This window comes from Xylaria bambusicola (assembly GCF_022495145.1).
Source record: "Xylaria bambusicola strain CBS 139988 unplaced genomic scaffold F5B22scaffold_27, whole genome shotgun sequence".
Taxonomy (NCBI): Eukaryota; Fungi; Ascomycota; class Sordariomycetes; order Xylariales; family Xylariaceae; genus Xylaria; species Xylaria bambusicola.
In genome coordinates, this window is record NW_025953580.1 from 90,175 (window position 1) to 114,873 (window position 24,699).

Below are 24,699 nucleotides of genomic sequence, written 5' to 3' on the forward strand. Positions count from 1 at the left end.
GTACTTGCATACAAGCAAGATATACCTACTAGATAGATAGTACTTACGGGATATTGGTATGTTAGGTTACCTACGTATGTACATAAGGTATCTACCAAGTGTCTAAGACACCCAAAGTCAAGTTTCCCTACTTACCTCACCTACACCCACATCTGCACTCATATCTACATTCATATCTACATTCATATCTACATCCATACCTACATATTACCTCTACTAGATATGCAAGACCCGTCTCCCGAGCTTGCTTCGAGTTCTGTTAAGATGCCCGTTTGGGCAGCTCGGCATCATCCGTGCTTACGTACGTACGTGTGTGTATGGTGTATGGCTAACCTTAAGCCGTTAACCTGGAGTCGGAGAACAACGCTCGCAACCTTGGACATTGGTTGCTGCGTCGCCCAGAGTACTGCAGAGACACATTGGCTGCCAGAGCCGGTACCATACCATACCATACCATACCATGCCTACCTACGTTTTCTTTGCTTCAATCCGTGCTGTACGAAGTACGAAGTAAGTATGGTACACCCCAAACAAGCATGTGTGTACTTCGCTAAATCAACAGCCAGAAGCTAGGGGGCGACGCGAAGTAAGCAATATAATCCGACTGCTTACTGGGTACCCCCTTAGCAAACGTCTCTCTCTCCACCCACATAGGTACACCTTTCACGGAGAACCCAGCTGCATCTCATCTCAGACTGGCAGTCCATGTATGCGCTGCCACCGCTGGCTGGGGGATGTGCCTCCCAGTGGCACTGGCAGGCAGTTTCAAGTCCGCTCATGGTGCCCTCACTAGATGCCATCCATCCATCCATCAATCAATCAATCAACCTAACCAAGCACCTAGGTAGGCACTCAGCGGTTATCGTTACAGATTGCTTACAGTAGACTGCGACGTACGGCTTACATCTCGGTGCCGAGCCTCATCTGGCCTAGCTCAGCTGCTTTCGGAGCCGGTCTGGTCCCTCTGCTGCGTACCCAAGCTAACTCACGTTTCTGCGTGTCTGCGTGTCTGCGTTTCGAGTTGTCAGTGGGGTCTCGTGCATGCATTCCACGCATACTCTGCTAGTTTCTGCGAGTCTCTGCGAGTCCCTGCGAGTCCCAAGCCCACGTCCACCCCCCCCCCCCCCCCCGCCCGCGTCGTCTGGAGCTACCCCGGTCCATGATGATGCAACATCTCCACGATCTGTTCTATGACCAGGGCTCGTCGACGGTAAAGGCCACATAGGGACTGCCATGTACCGGCCCATGAACCATAAACGCACCCATCATCAAACTGGGTTAGCTTACGCGGGATTCTTCTTGTCCCTCACCTACACCAGACCCTACTGGATTGGACTAAGTACCTAAGCTCTTCTCTATCCTCTACCTCTTCCTAGGTGTCCTCCCTCTCTCGATATTCCGTCTCAGTGCTCCTCTGCTTAGCGAATTGATGTCTGGCGCTCGCTGAGGGTTGTACGTACGAGTACATATGAGTACATGCCTTTGACCTGCGTAAGCCTCAGAAAGTGCGTTGGCTAACCTAGTCCCGTGCCTATCCTGCACCACTTACGAAGCACTCTATTCGACATTTGAGTCCTCGCTGGGAGGGCTAACACTCATCTACTACGTGCTGGACTTGTAGCCGACTAACCTATTATGCTGCTTTGTCGACAGTGTCTACGCCAATGCACCTAAGTCCCAATTTCTACGATGCCACATACATATCCTAGCACATTCCAGTACTCTAAGAGAGCCATCCGATGTGGATTACAGCATCCAGGCCCGTATGACAGCGTCGTAATTAGTAGCATGTGTACTTTGTAGGCACGCAAGAGAGGTCTCAGCCGTTCTTTACAGCCAGGCCCCAATCCCAGTCGATGCATGCAGCTAATCAAGCATTGGGTAACCGCCCTTTCTATCAGATATCCCTTCCTTCTACATTGTCGACATCGACACGCCTCCTCAGCAGGTCTAGTCTGCTACATTTGGCCCTTGGGGTTGGGGTTTATCATCCCCACTATTTGACATCTTTCCATCCGATGACTGGCGTGTTCTTTTACCTTAGTACATAGGTATTTGTTGCCATCCATCTTCACTTAGCCTTCGGCTTTAACTCTCGTACCTGGTTATCTTGGAAATAGGTTTTGGCCATGCTTTAGCGGAATACTACTTAGTTCTCCTTTCGGAGGCTGGTCAGTTTAAAAAGCTCTTGTGCTACCTCTTGTCCCTTCTAATCCTCCTCTTACACAGCATGCCCATAACACTGCACCCCTCGCTTCTCCGCTATCTTCTAGACAGCTTAAATCTCGAGCGTACTCATCGTTACGTCTCATGGCAGTGGTAGATCAAAGCAGTTCCGATTGCCAAGAGGCTCCAATTTCAAAGCCAAAATCCAAATCCAAAAGACGCAGAACCATGGCCGCCAACGGAGGGAAACTACGTGCGCCCCGCATGCGACAATCTTGCGATGGATGCTTTTTGGCAAAGGTCAAATGCTCCAAAGGTCGTCCTATGTGTACCCGCTGCCTCGCTTGCGGAATCGCATGCCACTATTCGCCCTCTTCTAGATCTACGAAACAGAAGGCAGAGCACAATCCCAGCACAGATTCAAATCTCCTCCATGGTCGACAAGGTCGGGAACATATGGGGTTTGCCTTGGAAGGGCCCTCGCCGCACGTCAACCTCCACCCCCACCCCCTACAAACGAATTGTGGCACGCCGTCTCCGTATAGTATCGACGATTCCATGAATACAAATCCATTTCTAGGATCCAATTTTCACCTTCTAGGTATAGACGAAGGTACAATGGGAACACAAGGTCCAATGTCAGCACCTCCAGACGTATTCTCCGGTATACCTTGGCATCAGTCCGCAGACATGGCAACTTATTCGAACATGCCTTTTCCGGCTACTCACATACCAAGTCCCCACGCTCGGTCTCAGTCATTCGACGCTGCCATGTCGTCGATTCCGCCGCCAATGCAAATCCCTATACCTATGACGGGACCAGCTGCAATACAGACGCCCGCGCAAATGACGATGTCCACGTTGTGGGGAAACCAGATCTCCCATGAACCAGCACCGTACTCTCAGGTGCAAACCCCAAATAGCCTCGGGTCAAATTACTTTCCAAGTCCGACCATGACACCAATCCTTCAGCCAATACAACCTTGTCAACAAAATGATGCTTCGTGTACATGCCTCATCCGGTGTTTACAAGGAGTTTCTAATATATATAATCTCCTGAGTCAATCCAAATCTGCCGACTTTGACTCTTTCCTCCGAAGCTACCAACACGCACTGGACGAATGCAATAAGATGATCAAGTCCTCGAACTGTGCGGACCAACGTGAAGCAGAGACGCGCGCAATGCTCTACGCGGTCGCCGTCCGGGTAATTGCAGACATTCATGCGCGCACGCGTCGGTCATGTGCCGAAGGCGAGACCGCACAAATCATGGAAGACCCGCAAGGCATCGACAACACTCGCCTTGGAACATTCCAACTTGAAGGAAATGGCAAATGGACGAAGATGAACGCGGTGCACCAGGCAGGCCAGAAGCTCGAGGGTCTATTTACCGACTTTCGTCATACAGTTCAGGCCGCATTTGCTAACAACCCGGAGCTGGCGAAGGCCATGATCAACTATACAACCAGAATGGACATCGGCTCCACTGTGGGCACATTTGATATGCCGGACATGAACGTTAATTTCGCCATCACATGAGTTTGGCGTCGCGGGCTATGGAGCTCTACGGGAGTAGCAGGATGGTGATATACAAGAGGGCCTTCAATCCTTCCTACCCTGACGAGACGAGGCCTTCAACTTCAGATATTGGGAAGGGAATAAGCTCCGCATATGTATCACTACCTTGCGTCAAAGTATGGGACTTTGATTTTCTATCTTGTCTTTTCTTTTCTTTCTTTCTATCACCCCTCTATAATTGGTGGTTGGGTATAAGGAGTTCGGCGTTAAGGTGGCATGCCTGGGCGTTTAGGCGTTAGGGTCATTGGTCGAGGGTACGCACTGGACGAACGGAAAATCGCCAGTAGTGCTGTATCGTTTTGAACTTATTAGGAGCCCATTCTGCAGTTTAGGGGCTCGTCAAGCTAATTATCGTTATTATGTAAGGAATGCTACAAGTATCTTATAATACCCACATATGTTAAGACTATGCTACAATCATTACGTGAATCTGTAACTAGCATCTTGCACTGGGACGAGCGAGGGCAAATGCAATAGTCTCGAGGCCAGCCCAACCAGGTGATAATGATATGAGGCGATACCTCCACGTTGGACAATTACCAGTTGACGAGCAGTCTCTAGCACGTCCCATGAGCGCTCATCCGCCTATCCGAGGTGTCTAGCATATTTCCCAGGCGAGCAAGAGACCACGACCGGTTTGTTTCATCAATTGCTATAAGACGCTATTACGTAGACGTCTCAGCTCATGGCCGGCCGCCACAGTGGCTACCAAGGCGACGAATACGGACAGAACGGCAAGTCTCGCGTTCTAAGGATCACCATCTCACATGCATTACTTATTCTCGCATGGCGGAGGGGGTATAGTAAAAGTACCGGGCTACCGAAATCGAGAACGCCTTCGGAAAGAGTGTGTATGTGTTGTGTGTCTGAGTGAGTGTGTGTGTTTATTTATGCGGTTGCGACTGATTAGCTGACTGATGGGAGGTTCAAAGTAACTCGGCGGGAACTAATGTAGCCTAGACCTTAGCTTGCCACGGATCGGATGCCGAAATGGGAAAAAGATGGACTCCAGGATGACGTTTGATTTTCATGGTGGATGGATGGATAGTGGGATGGGATGGGATGGGATGGGACCACCTCTTTGATAGCAAGCTACTAGCATCGTTGACGTCTTGGTAGCAAGTCTAGAACTCGAGCTCTGCCGCGACGAAGTCCGGGGCCATCCCCACACGTTTGTTTGACCTTGCCAGACCTTCCCTCTCCCCCATCTCCCACAGAGACGAGGGTTTCCACCAACACACACAATACCCAGGCAGGTAACACATGCCATTTGCCCACCGAAGCGATTACGTCGCCAACACGCAGAAAGTCGAGAGAGCCGAGTAAACCGAGTTTCAACTAAGCATAAATGGAGAGTGAGATTTTTCCAATTAGAAGGGCATTTTTTATTCTCGAGTATAACCTCAAGCTCGTCTGCGTGGTGTTTTTACTGTAATCTCTCTGCTCCACAATATCTTCTGTAATTTGGTAATAGTGCCCTGCTGTACAGTGGATGCCGTGGGGGCCTCTCCACTACCTAGATACCTACCTAGGTAGCCTAGCAGGGTCCAGCACAGTGGTCGACCCCCGCTGTAACCCATCTGCCTACATAGTAGGTACTCTCCAAGGTTTCTAGGCATGTTTCTCGCACTTCGGCTCTGCTCGGTACGCGGCATCCTACACTAGGCAGGCATGTGGAGATACGCGTACAGATAGACTATAATGGACCATTGCAGGGAAACAAGGGAGCAGGGAACTATTACATTAAGTAGGTAGTATGTAGGCATGTACGGTTAAAATATGCTAGGGAACTGACCGCGAGGCTTATACTTACGCTTAGATGCGCTGTAACGTAACAAGTGAGTAGGTAGGTAGGTATCTACTATCATATATAGTAATAACTAGGTACCTAATAGTGCGGTAATTTGTATACTTTACACTTTACATCTGTTCTTCTGCGCGTCTTTTCTCTCGGAATGTAGTCCGCTGACTAAGGTGGTGCCAGGCACGGCGGCAAAGCATCAACTACCGGTTTCCAGATAGGTAATAATCATCATGATAGTGCTATCAAGTTATGGAGCTGAATCAAGTGTGAATGTCTCATCCATTTTTCCCCGTACTTACTTTATAACTGTCTGTCTATATTACTAGTTATTATATGCTTCCAGTATATAATCAGACTTGTTCTACTTATACAATTGCCTAGCTTTAACATTGACTCACTGCTCGTCCAAGCCTACCGTACGCAGCCACAAAGCATATTCGGGCATTCTCAACCCGTACAGATTCTTGCTTAAGCCACTCACTACTCTCACTACTTACCTAATCTTTACTCCAACTATCGCCCAGCTCAAGCTGATGCACATCATAATCATCATGCTGCTATTATTATTCCACCCTGGCATACCCCAGCTGTTGCCCCAATGGCTGAGAAAGATCCCAATCCTGCGAACGCCTGCCTGCCACAGAACTGACAAGCTACAAATCGTACGATCCAACGGTCAGGCGTTGTGGGGTCGAGCCTCTCCAACCGCCTGTAGGCTTGTATCATCGTAAGAGACCGACCTCACGATGCTGAGAATACTGTGTAAGAACCGGTCATGGCATGTTCTTTTTTCTCTTTCTAATCTTACATAGTAAATGAACGCGTCTCCTCCGCATTTCCCATCCACCGAGTGGAGGCCGGGAGGCTTTGTTGTGTTATATCCACGTTGTATCCTACGGTAACAACGCAGCAAAGCAGTGATCTTCATGATTCATATTCTCTCACACCTTAGCGGTCTGCAGAGTCATGTATACTGCATCCTTATCTCACCCGACCAGCCGAGACAACTCTTCTCTCATGCCCCGTTCTCCTTGGTGCCCCAGGAACAACGGAGCTGACTCGGCGTAACTATAGTGGATAAAGTAGGTGAGTAGGGTAATATTGCGACTTGTCGGCTCGTCTCACTGCGTCGTCTTTCCCGCCCAAGTGCTGCAGTCCCTGGTCCTCAAATATATAATCCTGCATAATCAACCAATTAACAGCACAGCGCAATAGGTGAGAATTGGACCAAAGTGAGAGAGAAACCAAAAGAAGGCCAATATATTCGACGAATTTCTCAAAAGCAACAGAATCGTAGCGCGAGCGAGTCTTACGCTTTAATGCAGAATCTACTATACTCGCCGTTTTACAAAAAAAGAACGCGTATTCGGTGGCTCCAATGTAAGATCTCTCAAAGTCTGTACACTATCTATCATGCTTTAGCACATTCGACCAACGGAATGCAAAGAAGAACCGGAGCAAATCCCGGACGTATTAATCATTTTGACAGGTTGATAATGGCATCCGATCCTACGGCGCTGACAAACGTGCGACCCTCTCGCGGCAAACCCAGGATCAAGACCCAGTTCGCGCGTGGTGTGCGCGTGTGCATCATGGTCATGGGAGTCGTTGATCTTCGCGTACCTGCTCAAGGCATGCAATGCATACAGACAACTACGTCAAAGCTACAAGTCCTTGTGTAACATAATGACACCACCATCCCATCTGAATAACAGGTAAGTGGCATATTTCGTGGGATTTGGAATCACCATGGTGGTGGTGGCGATGGCACTGCTGAGGGTGGTGAGAACTACAATGAGTCGCGTAGACAGCCAGGTGGCCAGCCCTACGGGCTCTGTCGTGTCATGGTCACAGATCATGTCGTGTAATCGACCAGAATAAGTCGCCTATCAAGAAAATCCTCCCGTAACATCAAATGCATGTCTAACGAAATAAGGTAGGTATGTTAGGTTGAATTGCTGAGGATGCTTCTGGCAGTTTCAACATCCAAACGCTGTCAATGAGATGCCATTCTTGTTTCGAAGCAAAACCTCAAGAACTACGTAGAGTGATCTGATTATTCATAACAATATACCCTTTACTTAGACAAGCACAACGATGCAGCGAGGTGGTGTACGGATGCGTGCCAACCCCCATGCGCTTCGTAACATTTTGAGTGGGCGATTGATTGACGATGAAACAAAAGAAAACGGTTACGTATGGGGTAAGGAGTGAGAACACAAAGGCAAAAATTGCCCATGCCATCTTCCTATCTCTCACTCTCACTCTCTCTCTCTCTCTCTCTGTGTGTGTGTGTATGCTTGTCAATCCTTCTCGGTCCCGTTCTCCGATGACATTGTGGCGGTTTCGCTGGCTTCCTCGGTCTGCTTCGTGTTTCGACTTTCATTGCTTCCATGGACCATACTTGTGGTTGTATTCTATCTTTGCATGCCAAGATGGTCTCGTCCTCTCTGGGAACCATGGCGCGCAATGAATATAAAGCGAGAACCCCGCATGAAAGACAGAGAACGTGGGTTTTTAGAGATGCGAGCGTGAGATTTTCTCAGCTGACACAAGATATGTAACCAGGGTATCAACTCTGCTACCTCACCGAGTTCGCCAGGCGGTGCAGCTGATGGAATACTAAACCGATTGTCAAAGAAGAGGGAAACGGATAACAATCGATCTCCAAAAGTTACCCTACCTACTAAGCCCATACACCACCTCGCTAGCTGTTGCCTGTAAAGCTGCGGCGTATTTTCTTTCTTTCTTCCTGGAGGGTGGTAGCGAAGCTCATGTGCTGATTGTGAAACCAAAACGTGCCAAGCTGTAGGGCTGGCTGACACGCTGCTCAATACTTGTCCTACAGGAGGGAGAGCTATCTATCTATTACGAGTGTATTGCAGTTGGATGCTTACACAAGCCACGCCTAGGAATGGTCGATCTGACTGACTGACTGACATGCTGGCCAGCTAGCTAGCTGCGGAGAAAAGTCCATCGAATCCCAGCCCGTATGGAATACATAATATGCGTAATTGCGGCTGCGCCCTCTTGGTACAGTAGCGCAATGGAGGTGGATCGCATCTACCGGAACCATACGAACCATTCTTGAGGTACCCTGTCCTGCGCTGTCCTATCTTTCCCCATGTCACCCAATCCCATGAAACGGGGCCGAGCTTTCCGTCGATCTCCCTAGTGCGCGGGTAGGTACTAATATAGGTACCTATACTCTATCTTCTATTGGGACTTTCGAATGATAACAGGGGGCCGGCTGGGGGAAGCGCCACTTTGGTCGGCATTACTTACCTTAGTGATGTGCATTTATCTCGTCTCATCCTGTATCGGTAGGCATCCCCTTGGCAAATGTGGCGTAGACAGGCAGAATGCTAGCTACCGTATGGTATTGTAGAAAAGATGTTACCCGGCCAATGATACTGCCTAAGGTATCATGGAGGCGGGTGAGCCATATACGGCGAGCTGGGTGGATGATCAGCCTAGCCATCCTATCGTCCTAGGTAATAAGCAGAAGCAACCTATTAGGAACTCATAAATAGGAGCGCCCAGAATATCAATTTGGAAGTCGTGTCAGTCTGGTAATGGAACGGGTAGTAACTATACAACGAGATGAAGATTAACAAATGGCCACGCTAGGATGGCATCCAGTAATATTCGATACAGGTAGCACTGTAACGGGCGGAATGTGCTACGCTGAATGCACGGGGTGCCTGTCAGAAGTTCTCAGTAGTAACACACGTCAGATCAAGCGTTTGTGCGAGTACAAAAGACACGTCCAGAAATATCACTTGCAGATGGGAAAAAGGGGCTACCAACTGCTAGCGCTGATTGGTACAAACACGGTATACACGACATGAATACTAGTATCTATTTTGTCTATATCGTGCGAACTGTTGAATGGGCTACATAAAACACTCATGTGCATCATATAAGAACAAACGCCGTCATCGTGCCATGTACTTAGTAAGAGCCTTGAGAGAGAAATCCCTTCCGCGGTAATTAGTTTAGACACCGCCTCCCGAACATCGAATGACTTGGCCTTGGAGAAAGTAAGCTGATGTGCTCATAGCATGTATCATGATATGAAAAAAGCAGAACAGGAAGACTTACCATTGATCCACTCGCCCTCCTCACTAATCAAACAGTAGACCGCTTTTCCGATATCTGACGGCTCGCCAACGCGGTCAAGGGGGCACATCTTACGAAGGCCTTCCTTGATAGTGTCGATTGGCATGCCCTTGTACCCGCCGGGGACGTAGTGCCAACTGTTTTCGTCGAACATGTCGCTCTGGATGCCGCCGGGGGCAATGGCATTGCAAGTGATGCGCTTACGGCCGCAGTCGACAGCAAATGCGCGCGTGAATCCCTCAACAGCGGCCTTGGAGCCTGCGTACAGCGCGTGATTGGGTATACCGCCCATCTGAGCCGCGATGGACGAGGTTAGGATGATGCGACCGCCCTCGCTGCAGTTCTTGAGCGCCTGTTGTGCAACGAAGAACTGGCCCCGGCAGTTTAGGTTGAAGACTTGGTCGAACAGCTCCGGGGTCACCTCGGTCTCCTCGCACCATACCTCCATACCAGAGTTGGAGACGACATAATCAACGTGACCAAAATGAGACAAGGCCTTGTCGAAGAGACCAGCTACTTCGGCCGGCTTAGAGATGTCTGCTTGGAAAGCCACCGCCTTGGAGCCTAGCTTGGCCAACTCCTCCACGACGGCCTCGGCGGATTTGGAGCTGCGGCCGTAGTTGACAACAATGGAGGCGCCACGCTTACCTAACTCCAGCGCGATTCCTCGTCCAATACCGCGACCGGAGCCCGTGATCAGGGCAACCTTGCCTGTCAGGGGCCTGAGTTGGTTGCTCATCGGCTCGGTGGGTACTTGCTCTAAAGTAGTGGCAGGAGACATATTAACCGATTGACTATGGTCAAGGGGAAAAGATAGCAAGGAAGTGCTAGAAGAGGGTATTTTGGTATAGAAATATTGAGTCTGTGTGACCTGCTGCAGGGGATGCTTTAAAATCTTTATGAGAAAGCACTGTTTACAATAAAGGTGCCCAAAATGCCGTTTCTCTTATAGCGGACTTACCATCGAACTCTGGAGTCCCGGTACGGAGGAGGACTCTCTTTGGGGAAGTTTAAGCAGGGAGATGGAGACTAGATGGCCAATATCCGGAGACGGTCGGACAGCATGGCGTCCGATGAAAATCCATAGTCCGGTATCAAAACTAACCCTTCTTCACCCTATTTTGACAATATCTACTTAAAATATGGATTTGCCTCCAAGCCCGTGCAAGTTACAATCAACACCTACAAATTTTTAACAAAGCCTTTGGCGCATATCATCCAAATGCCTCATTATGCGGCAGCCTGGAAGCCCGTAGTAGCGGTGTTTTCGTTTGGGAGGGCGACTTAGAAGTTGTGTTCTGGCCCTGTAGTGACCCCCATCGGACATCCGGGTTCCCGAGCTGGAGGAGCTTGGGGCATGGATGGGACCAAGCGTATTCAGCAAAATCCATTGGGGCGCTCTGCAGCTGAAATGCCATTGTCTACTATTTAGGTTCAAAGATAGGCATGCAAATTACCAATGGCCTCGTATGAGTCTGCGATTGAGAAAATTGACGGGAGCGATAGTAAACGCAGTTAAACTCAAAGAGGACGATGATGCCTCCTCATCTTAGTCCCTACATATGCACATACACATGTAAGGACAATCTGATATACCTGGTACGGCAGGATAAGTATTTCAAAGGCATATAAACTTTTTATTTTCAAGTAAGGGGACCCTTATACGTGATAAGGTTAATCGGATACATGCCCGGGTAAATAAAGGGACCTGTGTCCTACGTTCACGACGGTAAGTAGATACCTAGGTAAGCAGGATGAGAATTAAGAGATAAGTTCTCTAAGCGACATATGTACTTAGCCATTAGTTCGTCGAACACTCTACCACATCTTCACATGAGATTGATTGGATCCATCCCACCACCACGTACCTACAGTAGCTGCGAACCGCCGTGCCAACTTTCCGCTGCTTGCTCCATGGAGACTGTGCCGACTCTCCTCGCCCATCTACATAAGATAAGGTGTATCCCTCATCCCTGGTATATTGATTGTCCTGTCTTGCGACCCATCTTGTTGGGACGGGTAGCGACGGGGTGTTGCATTGATTCGCAAGATCTGCGCTGTGTGTGAATCCCTGACCATAACGAGGTCATTTGACCTGCAGACGACAAAGATGCGTTTCAGCCTCTTCAGCAGTTCGCGCCGCGATGCCCTCGGCACATGGAGCAAACTGCCTCTACATTGCTCTGCCAGGATCGGTATGCCTTCTCCCAGAGGTTGCCACCATCGGTATTTACTTGATCGCATTGATGAGTGAGGATGGATGGTGTGTCGCTTGACTGAACGCCATCTCCGCTCCTAGATTGAAACCGTTCGCTGAGCCGTCAAACGTGAAACCGGGGGCTTTGCGCCATACAGCTTCTTACTCACATTGCTATATATAGGGTCCCACAAGGACCGGCACTGATACGAGCTACCACACACGCTTGGCCGTGCGCTCCCAAAGTCTACTACGTAGGTAAGTCCTATCCCTCTGCGTTGAATTCAAAACCACCAAGAATAACTTTGGCTGGAGATTCCCCGTCATTTCATTTGTCCACGATTGGAAAGGCGCGGCGGGAATGATGCTTTTACTGTACTTGCGTACCGACGTGTTGGTGCCGAGAAATTCCAGGTACGTGAGGCTTGCTGTCGATCATCTTCGTTCTTCACCCACCCACCACCCAGTAGTGTAGCTTGAGGGGTATATGCTGCAACTTTCGAGGGGGGGGTGGGCTCATCAAACCCCCCTTACCCAGCAATGATACCGATGAAGACATGGGATGGTATGCGAGTAATAACCCCTGCATTTGCCCGGTCATGCAGATGCTTGCATTGCACTTGGCAAGGGGTCCCTACACTTCTACTGCCTAACTCCGAGTTTGTCACGATAATACCAGGATTGGCTGTACTACCGGAAGGACATCACGGTATTCTCGAAGTTCTGTTGTACGTCGGCAACGATTTATCTATTCGCTTTCAATGGCTTGGCCATGCGTAGATAACAAGTAGTTATCTGCTGTGTGTCCCGAACATCAACAAAAAAGCTGCCGAGTATGAAAATTGGGAGAATCTTCGTATTCCCCGAGAGGTGTCTATATCGGGTTTTGCTTTGTCGACCGTCAAGACACCGCTCTGGCTACCTAGTCAGTTAAACTCAGTCCCAGCAGGTTTGCAAGCTGGGACAAGGATAGTACGCTCACATAATCATCCAAAAACGGGCCCTCACCCCTAGACAGTTGGTATTGTGTATGCAAAGAGACTACAGCGGAAATCGATTTCAGTGAGTCACCTAGCGACAAGGATCATGCCATACTGGCCTCAAATACTCTCCATAACCACGGGTGCAGTGGAACGATATATTTCCACCATGTTCAGAAATATTAGGCCAGTACATCGTGCGTTGCGAATAGTGAGGTGTCGTCATGATGTGTAACGAATCCCGTGCTTATCTCGCGAAGATATACAACGTTAATTCCTGTTATTTCCTCTCTCAGGAATATTCAGACGATGACGTCAATGCTACGGCAAGCATAAACCGAAGTCGAGACATCCGGCTTGCGAAGACCCTACTCGCCTCTTGCTACCACAATCGGCTGCCTAATACTTGCCACCAGTCTGACCACCGGTCGGCTTAATATAGAGTAATACGCCGCAACTGGTCACCGGCAAGGGCCCCGATGTTGCGAGCCGAAACAGGTCGACCGTCAGTATCACTAGAGTGCTGGAGGTGTTCTGCGAATAAATAAAATAAATAGCACTCGTAAGAAAACGCCACAATTATGACTCTGGGGTAACGCCTACACACAATCCCATATGCTTGCGCTGTAGGGCTGGTTTCAAAAGTTCCCTGTCATCGGACACAAGCATAGACCTGGGAGGTGTCCATGACACCGTTTACGGGTCGACCCGGCTTTAATCTGGGATTGGTGTGAACTCTTGACGGCACTAACTAACATACACACCACACTTATCTATCAATTCGGTATTCATGCGTGGGGGCACGGTTGTCAAAAATCCTCCCCGGAATACCGAATGTCATCCGATGTCTTCGCCCGCTGCGGCGCGCAAAGTACATCAGATAGTTGAAACAAAAGAAGGTGTGTCCTGTTCGATGTAAGAACACAACGCTTTATGTGGCTGCACCATCTTGGGTAGATAGATAGGCAGTTGAGCGAGAGACGGACAATGAAGAGGAGCAGAAGAAAGACAGAAGTGGCCCCCTTCCGAATACAGTATGTAGCGCGATTGGACTCGGTTTTCCTTCCAGCGCTGACCAGCCGGCATCTTCGACGGTGAACGGTTTTTCGTCCTCATTTTCGTTCACCGGCCGCCGAGACCAATCACAGCAATCGGTCCCGTGGCCAATAGGCCGAAAAGATCATGCGGCAGGAGACCGGGGTGGGTGTCTAGAATTATGACCAACCTAGGTATAGTATGTAAGCATGTAGGTAGTTAGGGAGTCTAGAGCATCAGAACACAGCTTCATGCTGGTCTCCAGCTTCGATGCGGCTGCGTCCTAGTCTGAACTAATTCAGTAAGACGACCCACCGTAATGTAGAGGGCAGTATTAACTCGCATAGACTAGCATGATCAACGCTTGATGCGAAGAGATATTGGGAGAGATTCGTCAACTGGAACTCAAAAAGAATACAAAGAATTTTCTTGCGTGGGTTAATCGCAAAAAATGGTGTCTCTGCGAGAAGGACCATAGCTCGGGCCAACGTGAAGCACAGATAAAGTGTTAATTCAAAGATTGTATCTAAAAATCAAGGCAAGACTCCTCAAACTACAAACCGAGCCATTCGCCAGCAAACGCCGCCATGCCTGAAGAAAGGATACTAAGAGTGAATGAACAAAAGCATTCAGAGTGAACTGTTTAACGTTAGCGACCGGTGTTCCCTCTCTGCCGTGCTGGAGTATCGTTGCGTAGTAATCGTTGAACCCCTTATGCAGATCTTAGACGCCTCCTATCCCGCCCACTGATTCCAATGCATACCAATGTCTTAGGAAGAGAGCCCAACACTTCAAAATAATGTGATGAATATAATATAATACAGTTTTTGAGCTCTCCTAAAGACTCATTAGGCTTCTGTGTAGTGTGTGGACTACTGTGCTCATGTATTCGGTTGCTGCTGAGTATACTTCCTTGATCAGTGGCCTCCTAAGGTCCGATTGGATAGTAATAACGTGAAGGTATATATATCAAATTTTGAAACAAAACCCTAGTTGATCTTATATACCGAGCAACTGATGTGTACCGGGAGGTGATGATTTGTTCCAGGCCTTTGCGAGTTCTACGAGTTTGCGCTTGATACCGTCGCTGAAGCGCGAGCTGTTCCCCTCGTCGATCATCTTCACTGCATAATTGAGGACGTTTAAAGGGTTGTCGAGATTCACGGTGGAGTTGCTCGGCCCTGACAGCACGGGAACTGCTTTGGGGCCCTCTTTCCACATGTAGTTGTATAGGGCCTCGTCGTCGATCGCCACTTTGTCGATGACGAGGGGTATCCCCGTTTCCGAATTCTGTAGGAAGGATGCGTCTCCCCTCAGAATGCTGTAGACCCAGAGAATAAGTAATGCTCGGTAGAGAGCGGCGCTCCACCATAACGGTCGCCGGTCTACAGGTATGGCTCGCATCAGAGAAACCACCTGTCCACAATGATAAACGGTCTCCTCTATCCTATGAATGTAGGGGCCATGCTTCGCAGCAGAATCTTCGCGCTGCGCGAGCTTTTCGATTGCAGAAAAATTGGTCACTACGTTTAGCGAGATGAGGTGGAAAAGCACCAGATTGGTCTTGCTCACAACACATTTCGGGTGCGCCTGGAAGTAGTTCCTGCTTAGCTTGTACCACCTCTGGAGCAAATTCTGTGTATCTGCCTGGTGCTCCATTGGAGGCCGTTCGTCTACAGACTTTGATGGCATAGCCCTGAGCTTATACGTATCGGGTAGGTAGCATTTCAACTCCCGTTGGTACCACAGCAGCGACTGTAATGGATGCAAAAGCAGCCTCAGCCGATGAGGTGTCAGAGCACCCCACTTCTGGCTTTCTGAATTATTATGCAGAAATTCCTGGAACAGGGCAAAGAGGGTGGGCTCCAGCAATGGCGCGCCGAGCAGCTGTGCACTGGCGTTGGCAGGAGGACAGTTGATGTTGGATTGCATGGCGGCCATCCACTGGTCAGCATTTCCCGACATCCACAGCTGCTCGGGACCGGGCAACGGCGTGCAAAGCTCGCTGACGGTAATCACGGGCGCCCCGTCATGGAAGAGGCTGAGCTCCTGGTCTACCATGACCCAATTGTAGACTAATCTGCACGAAAGATAAAGCTGTCAGCCTGACTACTAATTCCACAATACACCAGCTCGCATAGAGTAGCAACTTCCAAGAGGCGTAGCGTATGACCAATGACTCATACCTATTCTTTGTTTCTCGATCCAGCCAAGAGCGCCATGCCGCCTCAATATTGGTCGGATTAGGGGATGGTGCACTCATAGGAGATTCAAACATGCCGGCATGCTTCAACATCTTAACAGATACTCTCAGTCAATAAACATGTTTCCTGTGTTGGGAGTGTATCAGGGTAGCACAGGGAGGGTCTCACCGAAATGTACATTCCCCGTTGGCCCATGGCAATATCCATAAGCCACTTGTCACCGCTCCAGGCTCCTAATAAGGTGAACAGTAGAGAGCATCGATTTATCGTCAAGTCTGCGCACATTTCGACATTTTTCTCAATTATGTCAAATAATGAGATCCTACAAGTTTCAATGAGACCGGCCGAGAGGGTACGCGCCTCTTCGCTTGGGACAGCAGAAGCACCTTGCGCAACCATGAGCAAGACCAATAAGCATGTAGCATGATTACCAAGTATCATCTCATTGGGGTCGACATGGCCCGATGGTACAAGTGAATAGAGGCAGGAAAGGTTGCGGACATAACTCCGTAAGAAATATTCTAGTATCTTATTCGGCGGAAGAACGAGGTATAGGCTCATGCTAGACCCAGGATTCGGTCTGTCGTCATTCTGAAAGCCAGAACTGTGATTATGGAAGGGAGGGCGATGAATCTCCAGGGCTTTATGCAGGAAAGACTGAGTTTTAGCAAGAAAATGGTCCCTAGTATAGGAGTTGATAGGTACTACTGATGTTAGGTCAGTGCCATCCATTCTAGCTATACTCAAGTACTTTTCTAGAGCGTTCCATGTATCCTTCTGCTTTGACTTCCTTTCTAAGGACTCCAGATATATTATAGCGGTTCGTGGACAGTCTCCCGAGTATATGACAGGGTTGCATCGAACAATCGGCCATCCGGACTGAGAGGCGATCAGAGCGCCAGTTTCTAACTCTGGAATGTCAGATGGGGAGTTAGGGTCAAACATGATTTGATCAACATCCTTGGATGACATGATACTCGTGCTTCTCGTGGGCCCTGATCCTATGATTGAATCAACCAATTCGGAACTCGAGCTTGCAATCGGACTCAAATCTTGCAACGCTGGCATCAAAGCATCCGCCAGGTATTGGTTACTGGAATACATCTCATAGTTCATGTCGTCAAATGTACCATAATTGATATCTTGACCCATGAACTCGTTGCTATATGAGACGAAGTCGTCCACCCTAGGCATAAGTGGCGAAAAAGGAAGGTCTGGTCTGGATTGTAGGTTGGACTGTGGGCTTCTGTCGAGCAAGTTACCATGTTGTGATATGCGAGGATCTATCATGATGGATGTGGTATGCGGTGATATTGGTGTTTTCACTTGGGGGTCACTAAGAGAAGGCCCCTGACTGCCATCCATTGGCGCAGGAATATAGGGTGTGGTAATAGGCGTTGTCATCATGAGTGGTGATGGAGGCAAGGCATGCTGGGCCGTTAGAGATACTGACTGCTTTCTTGATGCTTGGGAGTTCCGGAAAGCGGCTTTCGTGGACCGCCTAGCATATCGAACTTCACAGGTGAGACCCTTTTCTCGGCATCGAGTACATGTAGGCAGCAACTTATCACATCCTGTTTTTGCCTGGGCGCAGTTGAGACAAGCAATTTGAGTCTTCCCTGCGTTCGGAGGGTGGCCTCCTGGCGTAGGCCCCATCGAGTCGTCTCTTGCAGTATGATATGTTGCGTGGTGTCTTACAAGGAGGTCTCTATGGCGACAAGCACGGTTAGCAGTTCCATCTGACAGGTAGCCGCCGTCGAGGTTTGGTAGAGTAATAGCACCTTCGAGTAAAGCCGAGTTGGCAGTCCTCACACCGATGAGGTTTGACGTTTGTGTCTGTAGATAACCATTAATCGCCCGTTGCGTTTGCGACAATGATGGGGAGTCACTGACGACTAGGTAGATGTCGTTCGAGATGCTCCTTCCGCGTGAACGCCTTTCCACAATATGTGCACCATAACATCTTGTCTCGACAAGCTCCCATGCCAATGAATAGCTGCCTGAACAAATGGCGGGATAGTGGCGGGGTAGTCGAGGCTGGCTTCGAACTTAGAGCAGCCGTCAATGTTGAAGTCTGAGCCAAAGTCTTAGCCAAAGTCTGAGCTTGGATCCAAGTCTGAGGTGGGAGTGTTGGAATAATGGGAAACCGGGATCTACGAGAGCAAGAGCGGCGGCGGCAGGCTGGACATCAGAGTTCTAATATGAAGTAGGTAGGAAGCCATACCATAGAGCAGCAGGTTTAAACAAAGGTAGAAGAGATACAGGTGCAGCTAAGCTTGCTCTAGCTGTCTGTGGCCCTCTGTGTCTCTACGGATGGGGAGTACAGCCTCACTCGTGCCAAGATAGTTGCTTGAGAACAAGCCGAGGGTCTTATGTCTCCAGGGATCGAGCTTAGGCACGCTATCTTAAGCGAAAACCAACGCAGTACATTCAGTCGCATTCAGGTCCAGGGTCCTGGCGCCACCAAGCTCGACGGTATTGTATACTATCTATATCTGTATGTACGCGGGCGTATAATGCGTCCCAGGCAGTCCTGTGGCTGCAGGTATATTATACCATCGCCAACATGAGCAGCGATTTAATCATCACAGATGAAGTGTGTAAAACAGACCCGAACCCCGCTGATAGCATAGGTTACCAAGTTGCCAGATCGAAGTACTGCTACCTGCACGTAATAATGGTTATAGTTCTGCTTAGGTAGGGATACCTAGCCATCAGGCAAGATGTGACAATACCTAGGCACCCAGACTGAATTGCATAACAGAAGATGAGCGGGCTGATGACACACCCACTCGCACACATACAGGCAGAGACATACATGCACCTTGCAATGTAAGTACCTACCAACTTGCCTGGCGCATGGGTTGGTGGCAGAATACCAAGAGAATGTTCGGCATCTGCGTCGATCTGCAAAACCTAAGAAACGAGGTTGTCTGCACACGAGTACTCTGTGTGCAGTCGTATGGAAGAGAAGCCAAAGGCGTACCCATGTGCTACGTATAGTAGCAATACAAGACCATGTACTGCGCTCTGAATACCTACCTAATTGCACCTGCGTCTACGAAGTACGTCAGACGTGCCTGTGGCGATGCTCAAGCGCACCAGAATTTCTCGCGGAAACACACTCTGGAAGGATAAGCCTAGCTGTCTTCCACCTCTTGTTCAAGGGGGCAGTATCTACCTATCCAGGTAGAGACTTTAGACTGGCAGTGGGAGGAGTGCCGCAGGCTTCTCTCTCTGACCCCTCAGGTCTCATTGGAAGCTCGGCGACCAGCTAGATGGTTGCTATGTGCTGCAGGCATTTCTTCTTTCTACCGAGAGGTGCATCGATCTGCAGGATTTAGCCCGGGTTTCTGTAAGTATAGCTATGTCCGCTACGCCAACGCCGGGGTGTGACGATAAGGCCTCAGCTGGGGCTTGATGCCGGGTGCATATACAGGCAATATGTGTACATACTCAGTGTACATGTATGAGCACACCATCTATATGCAGCAGATGTATATATCAGTGATAGCTATAGAAGTAGGTAGGTAAGGGTTATATCTATTTCAAACCACCTGGGCAATGCTGCACACACTGCCTGGACTTACCGGTATACTGGAGGACGCCAGATTACCCATATCCCGGTCAAGGGAGGGGAGGGAGAGAGCCGAGATCCAACTCTTGTCCGACAGGATTAGGAGGTTATATGGAGGTAACAGATTGACGCCATGCCCTAGGTACCTAGGGGGATATCTGATAGAGATCTCTAGGTACAGTTCAAGCGATGAGTAATCGCCTTGGCGCCGTGGGTGTTCGCGATGAGTTGAATTGTCTCTAATAGTAAGCTGCCAACTCCCAACTGTATCTGGCCGTGTCTCGAGATCGTGTCTCGAGATCGTGTCTTGAATTCGCGTGTGTGGTTTTGCGAGTGAGAGGCAGCGAGGATACCCACTACACGTAGTAAATGTACATATGTACCTACCCAGGTAGCCGTAAGTACCCGTCTGGTCTCGATGGACTTGGCCGTGGCACACGTAGACAAGCGCCTCATTCACCTATTCTGACCTCTACAGCACATTTACAGCCCGAGTTCCCCGCTTTAGCCTGAGCTATGCTAATTGTGGGCTAAGAGGTAGTGGTACTTGCTAGTGCAAGGCTACCTGACTTATACGCCGCGCCTACCTGGATGTACTTGAGAGAGAACTTGCCAGCTTCACCTTCTTCACCTTCTTCACCAGCTTCGCCTGCCAGTTGCTGACGCCTGCATTCGCCCTAGATACCTAATCTAGGATTTAACTAAACTTCCCGGCCACACTCGTCTACTATCTATCGCTGAGCACGACGACGCCTCAACACGGCATAGATGAGCGATAAACACCTGCCGCCTATATCTGCCTTTCTATACATCTGCATCTGTCGTGATAATGTGTGATAACGTGGGATGATGCGAAGAATGAGAGCGTGTCGAGCCAATCACCAGATTATCGTCTGTTTTTGGCTATTTTTGGACTTCTGGCTTTCGGCGAGTCAACTTCTAGATGTGCTGGTGAGCCAGAGAGGTAGTCGAGCTTTCTCGCCTAGCCTGCCCGACTGGGTGAGCTGGCAAGAGCCTAGATCGACATCATCGTACTTACAAACAGCCAGGCATACACGATACGAAGACACCAGGTTAGTCCAGATCCATCGTCCTTCCTTCCCTCCACGTCACCTCAACCGCCATCGTGGGCTTAGTCCTAACAGTGAGAATTGCATATAGGTAGGTATATTTGGATGAGCTGAGATCCGAACATACCTACGTCCTATAGACGTCCTACATAGCCTTGCCGTACCCACGGTCAGGATTAGGCTATATGTGTCTGAATAAGGCCTGACGTGCCTCTACACAGCTTAGCTGCAACATCATGTGAATTTCTTATTACGCCATTCCATACTCATCCATTACTCATTCCAGCTCACCTTGTGATTACATACAGCATCTCTGTGATTACCTGTATACGATACGATACGATACGATACGATACGACGTGAGACCGAACACGGCAAATGTGAATGTGTAAGCGCGCACCGGCCAGTCGGAGCACAAACTATAATTTGCACCGTCGTCTTTAGGACCCCTCCAATTCTCCCCTTCCTCCCCATAGACAAGTGTCGATAGTGTCCAGATCAATGGAATAGTCTCATAGTTTATAGCTCATACTCACCTCGTATTGTTTGCATACTGTACCTGGTGCGCGCCAGCCTATCTAGATACATAGGCGTCTAATGTGATGGCTAGGTGCCCCGCCGTGTCCTCGATAGATTTTGGAGCATCCCCTCAAAAAACTCGGTCATTTACTTTGTATGCTCCACATAGCACGCACGGCTACTATGTTCAGCTCGATTAGACATTGGTGCATGTCTTATGCGATGATTTTATCTGTCTTGAGAGCTTATTACGTCCGTCAACAACGAATCGGGTTTGTCACAAGCACCGGACGGATAGCGAAGAGACATCTGCTCGTGTTGTAGAGCCAATACTTGGGCCTGGTGGTAGATATGTGGACTCCTAGCGTATCATCAGCCTCCTCTAGTGAGACACGGCAGGCAATACGTGATATGGGGCCCACGAGGCAAGTGAGCTTCGCAGTGCGACGTGTCCATGTGTGACCGAACCGCATCTCTGGGTCGAACAAGCTTGCTCCCGCCGTTCCCGCCCCTTCCGCCGTTGGACACGACACGGGCCTCGGGATGGAATTCGATGGTGTCGTTTTCGTCCAGCTGGAGGCCTGGCGGTGTGATTTGTGCTACGAGGCCATTCCCAAATGCTCAATGGTGGCTTATTCTGGAGAAGCTGACGATATATTCACCCTCTAGAGGTTTTGTTTGCCTGTCGCTCACTCGCGAGAGACGAACGATAACGGTTTGTGACCTGCCAAGACTTCGCTGTCCTAGACAGCAGCAAGGCGTGCGCCACCTTGGCGAGTGGGATTGTTCTAATTGTTCTGACTGTCCTGCGCGACTGTATCTCTTATGCTTAGTCTGTGCTTAGGCGAGATCTGGACGGCAGATGTGGATCGGCAGTCTCTCTCTACCTAGTTCAGTGCGATCCCTTCAAGGGAGAGATGAGACAGCGCACAGGACACGGATTGATCGCCGTGACTGCAATTCTCAGTCACTCACTTGTGGCGGGAGGTATCACCAAAGAGCCCACTCCTCCCCCGCGCCTCCAGACTAGACGTACGGTATGTCGGTGGCAGTGACGATTCCTTCAGTCAATCCTTGCTGGACGGGCGCTGTGCGAGACGATAGAGAGTTTAGCCATAGTGTATGCGCGCGCGCTTTCAATGTGCAGGAATCGAACCTGGAACTTTTGGTAGCTCGCGCTGTGCGACCAATGTGACCATGGTAGAGCTGAGGCATTGATTGCCCAAAGTACTACAAGCCGCGCAGAGTCATCCTCTCGGTCCCGACTCGGTCCCGAACACGACAGTTGCAGAGGAGCAGAGAGGAAAGCCGAGAGAGGAGCAACGTACGAAGTACTGCATGGTCAAGCTGGCGAGCTGGGGACCGCCGCAAATGCAGGCCATGCTCCCCCCACAGACGTCGGAGCCTAGCGAAAGTGCCGAGAATGACCCGAAGTTCTGGATGATGCAGTGGTTGGCTGCGAGCGCGCTGCGTACCATTGGTAGCGATCACGGCTGAGCTGAAACGAAGAGCTATGCGTTCTGCTCTGCGGGCGCGAGGGTTACAGTCGCTTGTCATGCCACATGGTAGCCAGCCTCATGGTGTCGCTGGCCATCATCTGCGGTTCCATCCCGTGTAGATCTGCAGCCGAGCAGCCCTGCCTACAAGATGCATCGCGATATCTACTATAGCTTGGGACGCAGCTATCGAGTCGCTTTCCTACCGGTGACTCCGTATTCTACCTACTCTTTACTGATATCTTCTCGCACGGTCGGATTCACTGGAGATTGCAGCGCTGTTCTTTTGTGACCGCATGCTGTTACCTGTCCGCGTCGGATCGGCGTGCGGTTAGCGATCAACGGTTAAGATGCTGGGTAACGATTGCAGGCCAATGCAGTTATAACCGAATGGAGAACCAACGCCCCTAAAATCTCATGTTCTGCAGAATACGCAGCATATTGGCGCTTTTGAGTGATAAGCTGAATATCAGTTACCTTGGAGATCCCGGTAACTGCTCACTGGTCTACCCCGGACCCCCAAATTCGGGGCAATACGACAAGACGCTGCGGCTTGCTGCAACATGTATCGCCAACCTAGCTGTATTCAAAAGAAAAATCCTGATTGGCTGGTATCTCAGCGTCATATGGCTTGCTATGTACGAAAATCTCCAGCGCTACTCTACTACGTCGAGTCTTTCGAGACGATATAGCATACGCTTACGGTTCAGCACACCAGCTAGCTAGCGCAGTGATAGACTGACATCGCCTCTTCATCTGATGCAGAAAGACTTCAGCACACAACTTGAACACGTAGATATTTATGGCACATAGCAAGGAGTGTTGCACCATGTTCTTCCTTGATAGTCCTCGGGCGAAACTCGTAACAGCGAAGCATACATAGTAGGACTGCGCCGATATGAGGCGCGATTTCTTACTCATAACTGGCCTCCTCTTGAACATGGCCCCTGTGCTAAAGTAAGCCTTATTCCGCGACAGGCTGTGCATGAAAAGGGTGTCACATAGTTTTATTTTCATCTTCTCAACACAGCGAAGAGTCCTGAATTGCCACTGCTCATCGCGCGGGACGAAGGAGGTCGCGCAACGTTTATCAGTGGTGGGCTACGACAAGGCATCTAAAGATATCTCCATCTTTTTGAGAACTGGAAATTTCATGGTGAAGGTGAGGCTGTTCCTGTAGTGAGAAGGCACGAGCTAACATGATTTTTACATTGATGGGATCGTGAGAGGCTATGTTTAACATGGTTCTGACTGAGCCGGCCATGCTGTCCTCACGACTAACACTCTTGCTAGCAGGTTTGCTTAGTTCAAACAACGTCATAGAGAGGTGTATATCGTTTGGATTGAGATATTATTTCTGCATTCTCGCAGCATTCATTGGTCCGGCTAGTTCCAGCCCTGTGGACTAGGTACTATCAGCCCTCAGTTATGAACCAGTGGCGGCCCTCAACGGCCCTGCATGTTCAAATCTGAAACAGTGGCATCTGCCGTACGCGTACACATATTGAATGAAAGAAAACGTCATCAAGCCTCAACGATTCCACTTGGAGCAGCCCATCTGGAAAAGACTAGGTAGGCCCACTACCTCAATCACTGAGGTAAGATGCATACTCATGACTGGAGGGCGCTCCTACGATTCGAGGGTGTCACTGTACTTCCTGGCCAGCCATGCACCGAAGGGCCTATAGGACTAAGTGAATGGTAGCGAAACTTCAAGTATCTATCGTCATCTCATGCAACAGTCCCCGAGACACCCATTGTGGGCATGCGCTCTAACGCCTCCTCACGCTAATCGGCTGGCACACGTCTTGCAGGAACTTTACGGACGGCGGCATACGTGTTCGTTGGCTTGCCCTTGAGTCACCACATCAAGCCTCGGAGAAAATTGACTGGTGGCCGGCGGCAGCAGCGTCGTTTGTCCGATGGTGGTGTTAATGCGGCAGTAGTACTC

At 49.6% G+C, this 24,699-nt stretch overlaps 4 protein-coding genes across 4 annotated transcripts; 2 read left to right on the plus strand and 2 right to left on the minus strand.

Moving 5' to 3' along the window:
* Positions 1 to 2,030: 2,030 nt before the first annotated feature.
* F5B22DRAFT_610643 (uncharacterized protein) lies at positions 2,031 to 4,191 on the plus strand. Its single transcript, XM_047975225.1, has one exon. It carries the CDS (start codon positions 2,311 to 2,313, stop codon positions 3,703 to 3,705), a length of 1,395 nt encoding a protein of 464 aa, XP_047829787.1. The 5' UTR covers positions 2,031 to 2,310; the 3' UTR covers positions 3,706 to 4,191.
* Positions 4,192 to 9,402: 5,211 nt separating this feature from the next.
* On the minus strand, positions 9,403 to 10,852 carry F5B22DRAFT_610646 (tetrahydroxynaphthalene reductase). Its single transcript, XM_047975226.1, has 2 exons — positions 9,653 to 10,852; positions 9,403 to 9,581 (listed from the first exon to the last, which is right to left on the minus strand). The coding sequence occupies exons 1-2, from the start codon at positions 10,449 to 10,451 to the stop codon at positions 9,547 to 9,549; spliced, it is 834 nt and encodes a 277-aa protein (XP_047829788.1). The 5' UTR covers positions 10,452 to 10,852; the 3' UTR covers positions 9,403 to 9,546.
* A 3,767-nt stretch (positions 10,853 to 14,619) lies between these two features.
* On the minus strand, positions 14,620 to 18,218 carry F5B22DRAFT_229336 (uncharacterized protein). Its single transcript, XM_047969843.1, has 5 exons — positions 17,980 to 18,218; positions 17,868 to 17,922; positions 16,255 to 17,794; positions 16,069 to 16,178; positions 14,620 to 15,962 (listed from the first exon to the last, which is right to left on the minus strand). The coding sequence occupies exons 1-5, from the start codon at positions 18,068 to 18,070 to the stop codon at positions 14,882 to 14,884; spliced, it is 2,877 nt and encodes a 958-aa protein (XP_047829789.1). The 5' UTR covers positions 18,071 to 18,218; the 3' UTR covers positions 14,620 to 14,881.
* A 2,056-nt stretch (positions 18,219 to 20,274) lies between these two features.
* Positions 20,275 to 21,579, plus strand: F5B22DRAFT_229596 (uncharacterized protein). Its single transcript, XM_047969846.1, has 4 exons — positions 20,275 to 20,662; positions 20,713 to 20,736; positions 21,042 to 21,121; positions 21,344 to 21,579. Exons 1-4 carry the CDS (start codon positions 20,510 to 20,512, stop codon positions 21,450 to 21,452), a joined length of 366 nt encoding a protein of 121 aa, XP_047829790.1. The 5' UTR covers positions 20,275 to 20,509; the 3' UTR covers positions 21,453 to 21,579.
* The last annotated feature ends 3,120 nt before the right edge of the window (positions 21,580 to 24,699 follow it).

Bases quoted from the DNA above. Each gene is read 5' to 3' on its own strand.
- F5B22DRAFT_610643 (XM_047975225.1), top strand. From the start codon at position 2,311: ATGGCAGTGGTAGATCAAAGCAGTTCCGATTGCCAAGAGGCTCCAATT.
- F5B22DRAFT_610646 (XM_047975226.1), bottom strand. From the start codon at position 10,451: ATGTCTCCTGCCACTACTTTAGAGCAAGTACCCACCGAGCCGATGAGC. The intron at 9,582-9,652 runs GTAAGTCTTCCT...ACTTTCTCCAAG, and splicing joins GGAGGGCGAGTGGATCAATG to GCCAAGTCATTCGATGTTCG.
- F5B22DRAFT_229596 (XM_047969846.1), top strand. From the start codon at position 20,510: ATGATGCGAAGAATGAGAGCGTGTCGAGCCAATCACCAGATTATCGTC. The intron at 20,663-20,712 runs GTGAGCTGGCAA...ACAAACAGCCAG, and splicing joins CGCCTAGCCTGCCCGACTGG to GCATACACGATACGAAGACA. The intron at 20,737-21,041 runs GTTAGTCCAGAT...GATTACATACAG, and splicing joins ACACGATACGAAGACACCAG to CATCTCTGTGATTACCTGTA.
- F5B22DRAFT_229336 (XM_047969843.1), bottom strand. From the start codon at position 18,070: ATGGGAGCTTGTCGAGACAAGATGTTATGGTGCACATATTGTGGAAAG. The intron at 17,923-17,979 runs GTCAGTGACTCC...GGTTATCTACAG, and splicing joins CGAACGACATCTACCTAGTC to ACACAAACGTCAAACCTCAT. The intron at 17,795-17,867 runs GTGCTATTACTC...TTGTCGCCATAG, and splicing joins CAACTCGGCTTTACTCGAAG to AGACCTCCTTGTAAGACACC.